At 39.1% G+C, this 9,560-nt stretch overlaps 1 protein-coding gene across 1 annotated transcript; it reads left to right on the top strand.

The window, feature by feature from the left end:
- Window positions 1-761: 761 nt before the first annotated feature.
- On the top strand, window positions 762-7,809 carry LOC122774171 (sialic acid-binding Ig-like lectin 16). The gene is made up of 10 exons (XM_044033231.1): window positions 762-814; window positions 1,049-1,139; window positions 1,290-1,685; window positions 2,026-2,331; window positions 4,261-4,563; window positions 4,983-5,243; window positions 5,341-5,625; window positions 5,793-5,907; window positions 5,999-6,071; window positions 6,780-7,809. The coding sequence occupies exons 1-10, from the start codon at window positions 788-790 to the stop codon at window positions 7,152-7,154; spliced, it is 2,232 nt and encodes a 743-aa protein (XP_043889166.1). The 5' UTR covers window positions 762-787; the 3' UTR covers window positions 7,155-7,809.
- The last annotated feature ends 1,751 nt before the right edge of the window (window positions 7,810-9,560 follow it).

The following is a 9,560-nucleotide window of genomic DNA, read 5'->3' as shown; positions in this document are numbered from 1 at the left end:
ACGTCAACAACAAATCTATGGATCACACCGAGCATGTAATGACAGCGACATCTGAGCCAGCGGATCATTTCATCAGGACAGGCCGAGGTAACGCTGCTCTGTGCCGGGCACAGTGAGCGCCGAGCGCCCACAGAGGCGGAGCTGATCACCTCCGACAAACGTCGCTGCCAAACTATAAATACGTCATATCTTCATACACAAACCACATGTTTGAATTCTAAATGACTAATTTCCCGCCTCAAATGATCTTAAAACTTTGTTCAGGGACACAGAAAAATATTTATTTCAGATTTATATTTCTATTATCTGCTGCTATGCTCCGCCGAAATGTATTCTGGGATACATGGCCATCCCAAGTACGCTTAAGTCACCTCCGATGCATACTTGGTAAACATGGGCGGAGCGAGAACACTTCCGGGTTTGAGAACCGTCCTCGCTGTTCGCTTACTTGAGAATTGGAACAGCACTTGGACTGAGGCTGATGACGTTTTCACAAGTACGGGAGTACGCAAGTACGCACAAGTACGCACAAGTATGGATATTGAGAAACGGCCAATGTAGCCTGCTGTTTTTCCAGGATGTCCAACCTTACCTTTAACAAGAGGGTCCATCAACACGTATACATACTCACAAAACGAATAAACTCGTACAACATTAGAACTAGAACTGACAAAAGAAAAAGCACATGACCACAAGCGACAGTCATCTGAAACAGCAGTGAATTGAGAAACTTCCTGAAACTGCTATGACAGGAAGTTTCATGGCAGAAACAGAGAAGTCACTTCTTATGATAATCACAACAATACAGACAAAGGTACAAGACAATATTTCAATAATGCTTTAAAAACATTTGAATTGTTTCTTCACCTGTTTTTTTTGTTCACTTTTCCAGACTGAGAGAGAGGAAGGGGCGACTGAATTTATTTGTCAGAGTTAAAAGTTATTTCATAACTAAGGGATTTCTGAACATTCAGAACATCCTGTTTTAGGATGACAGTATCAACTGTGGAGTTTCCTTTGGTTCAGTTTCTGTATTTGTCATGTACAGCTTCACTGTGGAGGAAGAAGCAGCACAGACATGAGGATGTTTGTTCTCACGTGGGCAACTCTGCTTTTCTCTGGGACCAGCATTCATGCAGGTATTCACTTTTTATTGTATTTATTTGTTAAATGAAATGTTTGTAGAAAATAGTTTGATGTTTGTCTACATTACGTTTCCCTCTTCTAAACCTGCTCATCACACACGTAGATTCATCGTCCCTGCTTTCTTTTACCCTTTGTTTTAACAGGTGCTTCAGAGTGGGGACAGGAAACCTGTTCTGATGAATTTTGTGTCACTCTTGCTGAGAAGGAAATAACAGCAGTGGCCGGACTCTGTGTCGTGATCCCGTGTTATTTCACTACACCCGATACATTTCTACCCAACAATCTAGTTTGGTACAAATGTGAAGCCACTAAGCGGAGATGTGGTGATGCAGACACCATATTCCGCACTAACATGTTCAACAGAAAGATTCAGTCTGGGTTTAGGGGACGTGTGTCACTGCTGGAGCCCGACGTGAAGAACAACTGCACGATCATTATCAGTAACCTGAAAGAGTCCGATTCTGGCTCATATCAACTTAGGATAAATGGTTTCCTCAGTGGATACACGTTTCTTCCAAGGGCAACGGTTTCTGTTAAAGGTATGGTACCTTTATTTATGCAGTAACATCTCACGTTATTCACACCCATGTGCTGTTTTTCTATCACACATCTCTCACACATCACAACCTTAGGGGCAATTTGGGGTTCCATATCTTCCCCAACGACACTTTAGCACACCAGCATCAAACTAGCAACCCTCGGGTTAGATGACAATCTGCTCTGTCTTTCTTTATCTTGATCTACAGCAGATACAACAAACATTGACATTTATCAGCCATTTGAGAAACTACAAAATACAAAAATATAAAGGTTGATATTTTATTTTAAATGTAAGTACATTTCACCAGATTCCATGAGTGGAATGTTGTTTTATTGCAGGTCTGAGTCAGAGGCCCACAGTGAGGATTTCTGATCTGAAAGTGGGACAGTTGACCTACGTGTCTTGCACTGCTCCCAGTCTCTGCTTGGAATCGGATCCTGAAATCACCTGGATTTGGAGTGGAGCAGGGAAAAATGAAACCCACATCACAGGGAACAGCACAGCTTTCAAGTTTGAAAACCAGAGACACAGTTCAACTCTAACGTTCCACCCTTCAGCGGAACATCACGGCACCAACATCACCTGTAAGATCAACTTCAGAGGAGACGTGACGACAGAGGAGACTGTGACTTTGATGGTGACCTGTAAGTAGCACATGTGGTTCTTCACCCGCACATCTAACCACAAGTGCTTGAAGGAAGTCTGTGTTCAGATACACACTCATTCTCATTTCTCAGAACATATTGATGTTTTTAATCAGTCCAGCTGTACACAAGTGTCAGATGTCATTGTGTTTTTGTGTTTGAATGACAGGTATTAAGAGAGGAAACATAGTCAAGAGTAACAGTGAATCAAAGATCAAGAGTTAGCACAATAGCTAATTTTCATCCGTTGTCCTAAGGCAGGTTAGTACAGAAGACATTCAACAGGACATGATACAAAAGAATATATAAATCTCAAGACATTACACATTACAAGTAAACCATAGACACAGACCATAGACAAGTTACATGAAGGTTAAGATTAAAACTTTTGGAAGGAAAAGAAAAAAGAAAAGTGAATAATCTAACTGTGAGTGCATGTCTGGTTAGTTTTCAACCATTGTTTCAGAGCAATTTTAAACTTTGAATAGGTGTCACAGTTTCTGATATGGGCTGGTAGCCTGTTCCATGACTGTGTGCCTCTGATAGAACCCACCATTTGGCCAAATTTAGTCCTACGCCTTTGTACGTTGCAGTCCCCTCTGGTCAATGCTCTGGTGTTTATTCGACTGCTATTTTTTTTACTTATAAAATCCATCAAGGGAGGAGGAGCAAGTTTATTTAAAACTCTAAAGATGAGGCAAGCATCCATGAATATCTGATAATTATCAAAATCCAAAATGTTATACTTACTTAAGATGTTACAATAATGATACTGTAGAGGCTTTCTGTCCATGTTCATTAATATTAATTAATATTGTGGCGGTGGAAACAAATGGATGAACAGATTAACTCTTAATTGTGCAGAGGACAGATTTGTGACCACATTTGTCCTCAAACCTCTTCTGAAGTTTTATGATCGAATGTGTTACAAATGAAACCTTTGGCATCACTACTTTATGCTCGTCACCTTGTTTTTAATGAAGCAAATGAGCATTATGGTTCATGTATTGTTGTCGAGTGCCAGATGCTAATGCTGTCCCCCTGAAGAATCTGAACTCCCATTTTCAAGACTTGAAAAGACGAGTTTATCATCAAGACTATTTGGTCAGCACAATGTTGAGGTTTGGCTAAAGGAAGTTCACAGATTGGACAATACTATGCTGTATCATCTGTTTTCCTGTATTTCTGTAAATCTTTGAGGCTGAAATTCCCCCTTACATTCAAATGGCCTCATCTTTTTCAAATATGTTCAGATTTCCGTGTGTTAGACATTGATGGAAAGCTTAGAAATCACACTTTCATAACTCAAAATGTCCCTCGGCCCACTTGTTGCTGGTTTTGCCAAATGTTTGTTAACATTACAAATAAAGCCAGGAGTTGGTTCATGTTCTAGCAGTATGTAGATAATCAATCAGTCAATTCAAGTGTTTGTTCACAAAGTTGTGACTGCTGTGGAATAATGTTCTCAGCTCAGGGTCCCAGGAGATTGTCTGCTTTGTCATGTGACACCTACTGCACGTCTGTGCGTCCTGCAACAGGGTTTCCTCCTCTGTGGCTCTTCCCGAGGTTTCTCCAGTACAAGGGCTTTTGTGCAGGACACATGCTGTCACTGTGCAGACTGTAAAGCCCTTCCAGGCAAATTGTGGGCTATATGAATAAATGCCTTCTCTGTTGCGACACCCCTGCATTTAAGGGGTGTTTAAAGGGAAAGAATTTTGTGAGATTTTAGTTTCAGGGCTGTGACAATAAGAGGAAACCTTCCCTCCCGCGACATCCAGTCAGAACTTCCCTAAATGTGTTTATGAAGTGACATAGAGAGGAGGGAGGTAGACGATAATGGCAGCAACATACATGAAGTTACATGAAAGTTATCATTGACAGCTGAGGAATTCAGTGATGCTGATGTAAAACTGTGTTTTTGTACCTCAGATGTGAAGGAAGTTCAAATCACTAAGACTGCAAGTGTGAAGGAGGGTCAGACTCTGAACCTTACATGCAGTGTTGAAAGTTTCCCTCCATCACTCATCTTGTGGACTAAATTTTCTGGCTATGACATTCAAAATGGAACAGAAAATAATGAGCAAAAGGATGCTGAACTCCTTAAGGTGGAGGAAAGTGGAACTGCTACTCTTTCCATCGCAAACGTAACTGCAGAAGATTCTGGACTGTACATATGCAAAGTAAAACATCTGAATGACACCCTAAAGAAACATGTCAACGTAACAGTAATCTGTAAGTACTCTGTCTGATTATATGTTTTTAGATAGAGTGAATTATTCTCTAAACAAAGCTTTGTGACACCTCCCAGCCAAATGTACATATTCAGAACAATAATGTGTTTGTTAAATTCTTAAGATTGTAGATGTTTTAAAACACAATGTATCAGTCAAGATGATATAATACTGTATTAGTCCCACTATGAACGGATGTTTGTCTCCATGTGACCCTGTGATGGACTGCCCACCTGTCCAGGGTGTGACTCCGCCTTTAGCCCTAGTCCCACTATGGTGGGAAATTGCCTGGTAGAGCGCAGCACATTGTAATATACAGTATATAAACAAGGACACACAGTATAATGGTTGCATATCTGTGACATATGTATGTGTACATTTATTTTGAATTCAAATAATTATGAGTGATTTGTTTGACAGATGTGAGAGAACCTTGGATCACTGGAGATACGACTGTGAAGGAGGGAGATGTTCTGAATCTCACGTGCAGCACTGACAGTTTCCCCCCATCTCTTATCTCATGGACTAAGCTTGGCTTCCCTGGAACTAACCTGCACACTGACACTGGATCAGCCACGCTCATCATCCCTAATGTGACAGCAGAGCATTCTGGTCGTTACGTCTGTTCAACAAAACACTTAGACACAGCCATGACTATAAATGCTGATGTAACTGTGACTTGTAAGTAAACAGAACAAGTATTTCTGAAGATGAAGTTTTAACATTTAACATATTCCTCATCATTTTGTTGATTTTGTTCGTGCTCATGTGCTTACAGGGTTTTCAAAGATCTTAAAAACCTCAGGATGTAAGGCTGAGTTGGATGTACTAACCTGTGTGTGTATCAGTGAGGGCTTACCTTTACCTGCTATCACATGGCCGCTGTTGAGAAACTATACAGAGTATTCAACCACTGTCACTGTGTCAAACCACATGGTCAACAGCACCCTGATCCTGACTGTGAAAGGCCACCAAAATATTTCTGTTGAGTGTGTCAGTAGCAATGAAAATGGGGAAGCAAGAGAAAACCTCAACATCTGCATAAACCCATCAGACAAAGACGGTATGTTTTTTCACGTACAACACGTTTGCGACATTATTACAGAGCTCTGTGACCGAAGCTTTTAGTGCCACTGAAAATCAATACTTTATAGCCTGAGGTATTTTATGTACATACAGCTAACTCTTTATGTTCCACTTTTTTCATTTTCATTGTTCACTTGATTACAGATCAGTTAATGACAGTTTTCAAAAAGTTTCCATGCTGGCTGGAAACCATCGTTGCCTTTTTGACTGGCATCCTTCTCTGCGCAACCATTTCCTGTTTGGTACAAAGATGCCACAGGTAAATATCAATCACACAAGTGTATTTTCAAGTGTTGTTCATGTTGATTTAAATACATTGAAAATATAATTTTATTTATTCTTTCTTTTAGAAAAAAACAGCAGAGCAGCAGATTTAATCTTGATGAGACTCTGGAGATGGTGACCAATCAAGAGGATCCACTGGTATTTATGTTTAGATTTGCCCTTGGGGCCTCTGACCCACCAGATTGAGACTGACAGACACACATTATACATGTGAACAATGGCCAGAGGCGGTCTATCCATCCCATAATGGCACTTGACATTTCATGTATCTGTCTGTTATTTTTAAACACATTTAATCACTCAATAAGGAACAGACATGTAGGCGATATGAAAGAAAATGATTGTATCAAGTAACACATTGACCATATATCATCAGACTAAGAAAGCTTGTCAAAATGAAACAACTGCGCAGCCATATTAACATTTTAATTTACAGCCATTTTAAACATGACAAAGTCTTAACAGCTTATGTCAGTCAACTTAACTTCAATGATCTGCCTTCATCAAACTCAATTCAATTCATTTCACATCATGAAAGAAGCCTGCAGCGCCATGGAACTTCCAGACTTGAGTTAAAATACTGTCATAACCATGTTGACCTTATATTGATCGCTTCCCATTTTAATGCTATGTGCTATGAAAGCACATATAATGATCTTTATAATTATCTCAATGGTTATGTTAAATAAAATAAAAAACATCTAACTTTTGTTTGATTTTAGAAGTTGAACAATGGTTCTGACTTAAGATTAAAAATGGTTGACAACAATGTCAAAATCACATCATTATTCTACTCATTTGTTGGACTTCATCTGCCTATAATTGTAACCGTACTTTACCTTACAGACATATGATGGCCAGGCACAAGAACATCATCAGATGCACAGCCAGGAGGAAGTTGAATATGAATGTGTGGTAAGGAGGGCCCTCCAACCCAGTGGTGAACCAACAAATGTGGAGTATGCCAACATTGATTTTTCACTGTTGAAGAGAAAAACTGCAAGGGATGCAGCAAAAAACCAAGAGACCACAGAGACAGAGTATAGTGAAATAAAACAAGTTACAAAGCACAGAGAAGACGATGGAAAGGAACATGAGCTGTTGGAGGGCAAAGAGGCTGTCATGGAGGAAGATGGGGAGACAAAGAAAATCCCAGATGAAGGTGAAGGGGAGGACATGGCAGTATACTCTGCTGTCAAGGATACAATGGCTGAAATGTGAGGATTGTGTTGTATTTTGGACAAAGTTTGATTGCAGTCATGAATTTGAATATAAACTCACATATAAACAGAATTGACATTTTGCACTGTTCAAAATGCAAAAAGAAGAAATGCGAGTGAGACCAAAAAAAATTGAGTACATAACATAAACTGAAATAGGCTGTTCATCAGCTGATAAAAAGTTTAAGACCACAGCCTTTAAAAGCCTAAATCTTTGCAAAAATGTGGATTCAGTGTCTTTTTCTGTCAGGTATCCACACTGTCGTGACCTCCCAATGGCAAAGGCAAAAAAAGCTTTCTCTCTTTGAATTGCATCAGCAAGGCCACTGCTGCTGAGGTTGGACGTTTGTTTTGAAATTGAAAATGTCAGTTTTAATTTCAGTGTTTCTCAAACTGCCTGCGACATGTATGTGTTGTTTTCAATATCAAGTCAACTAGTTCATTTTAGGAGGTTGTTATTTGTGAACTGGTGAAGTTGCCATATTGTTTTGGGGCTATTTTGAGTTAGGTGGTCTGTGGTCCTTGGTCTGCTTTAGATGTATTTACCTTCATTTTATTTACCTGCATTAATTATTAATGTGATTACATGTGGTCCAGTGTTATTTTAATTCGGATGATGTCATGATGACCGATGATTGTATTTGATAAAAACAAAAATAAAGTTAATATTTAATATTGTATGGAATTAAATTTCTGTCAATATTTTCAAACACTTTTTAAGATTCAAATATAACATTGATTTAATCTTTCAAAAATATTGTTCATTATTGTTTAAAAATACACTTGATACCGTGATTTAGCGCCTGTTGCACGAAACTAGGATAAGGGATTGAGTCGGGCTATGTTGCTTATCCTGGCTGAACTTAGCTTCAAATCAGTTGCACGAAAGCAATGGTGCATACATTACCATGGCAATTTATTCTTTGCGGTAAATCTGGTCCAGACCAGGCTAAAAAACAGGATATGTTAATCCCGCTGCTCAATCTGTCCAGTCAGTTGTTAATCTGATCAGAAATAAACGTGTTCTCCACGTTATTCATGGAGTTTGCAGTAAACTCTTTTTTGTTGTTTGCTTGTTTTGTTTTTTAGATTAAACTGCGATGCGAGGTAACTATTTAAATTACAAATATGATGATGTCAGTGGATTTATTATTTTCCTCTTTTTTAAGTTTTATTTGTAGGATACGTCTGCTTCTGTTTTACATGGAATTCCAATGTATCCAACCTCAGTTTACAGTATAGCATAGTATAGAACAGAACAGTACAGAACAGAACAGGTGACTGTTGCAAATTGTTCAAGAAAAAGAGGAAATCTGGGAGAAAACTATAGTTGTACCGTGTCCTCATTGCTCCTCTCTTACGTGATTAATACAGATGACAACTTTGTTACTGTGGTCTTCATCCTTAGGACCCATAACACAAAGATTTAACATACGTTGTATTTCTTAAATTATTTCTGAAGCAACCTTATATAAATTTCCAGATAATATTGTAATACTGAAATGCTGCACTATGACCAACAGAGGGCGGTGTGGCATAATCAGTGGTGTAAAAAGCTGCCTGTGGTTTGCAGTTGGTCCAGTGGTGAACTGGGCAATGTGGCTGAAAATCATATCACAATATAACTACTTCATATCGATCAAGATTGATAATTATTGAACATTTTTCATGACCTATTAAAAATGAATAATTAAAAAAATATATACTCATAATAAACTTTCCTCTTATTTTAATCACTACAGTTATCAGTCAGACCACACAGAGGAAAATAGTCATGTCAAGCACATTCATGAGATCTTTAAAACCAAACTATGCTGACTGAAAGGATTTCCTGGGCTCTGTGATAAGTCACTGTCTCAGTTATGTCTTTGTAATGTTTCGATTTTTTATCATACGGCACTGTTGGGGAGAACCTCCACCCTCTGTGTAGCTTCACATGTAGCGGCAGATGATGTTGATGGCCGTGCCGTGCAGCGTGTCTAGTCCAGTGGGTGTGAGTGACAAAGATGGTCAAATAAGTTTGTTGATAATAAGTAATAAGCTCTTGCCGTTTGTGTTTCTAGGCGACATTGGACACGAGAGAGGATGAGGCGACCAAACTTGACTGTTCAGTGATTGGACGTTTGATTGCCACTCCAGAGGCTCTGACCACTCTACAGGTTGTAAGCATGGTAGCAACTTGGTTACGAGGGAGGGGCTGAGTTTGTTCATGCACCCAAACCTGCTTTGTCTATTTTTTATAGCGCTTTTTTGTTTCCTAAGGAAGTTTTTTTCTATTGATATTGTGATACATATTGTTATCGGATCGGATTTTGTGATGTGGGTCACAACTCTCATTTGACATTTGGTCTGTCTAAATATATAAGATTGTGTCCCCCATTAAAGAGGACACAGCTCTCTCCCCTCT

The sequence above is a fragment of the Solea senegalensis genome, linkage group LG9, assembly GCF_019176455.1.
Source record: "Solea senegalensis isolate Sse05_10M linkage group LG9, IFAPA_SoseM_1, whole genome shotgun sequence".
In the NCBI taxonomy this organism is placed as follows: domain Eukaryota; kingdom Metazoa; phylum Chordata; class Actinopteri; order Pleuronectiformes; family Soleidae; genus Solea; species Solea senegalensis.
Note: the sequence above shows the minus strand (reverse complement) of the source record. Positions and strands in the feature narration are given on the sequence as shown.

What these genes read in the sequence shown, in the direction of transcription:
- LOC122774171 (XM_044033231.1), top strand. Translation starts at nt 788, where the DNA reads ATGATAATCACAACAATACAGACAAAG. An exon ending in TCACAACAATACAGACAAAG is followed by an intron (nt 815 to 1,048) that starts GTACAAGACAAT and finishes TGTCATGTACAG; the next exon opens with CTTCACTGTGGAGGAAGAAG. An exon ending in TGCTGATGTAACTGTGACTT is followed by an intron (nt 5,244 to 5,340) that starts GTAAGTAAACAG and finishes ATGTGCTTACAG; the next exon opens with GGTTTTCAAAGATCTTAAAA.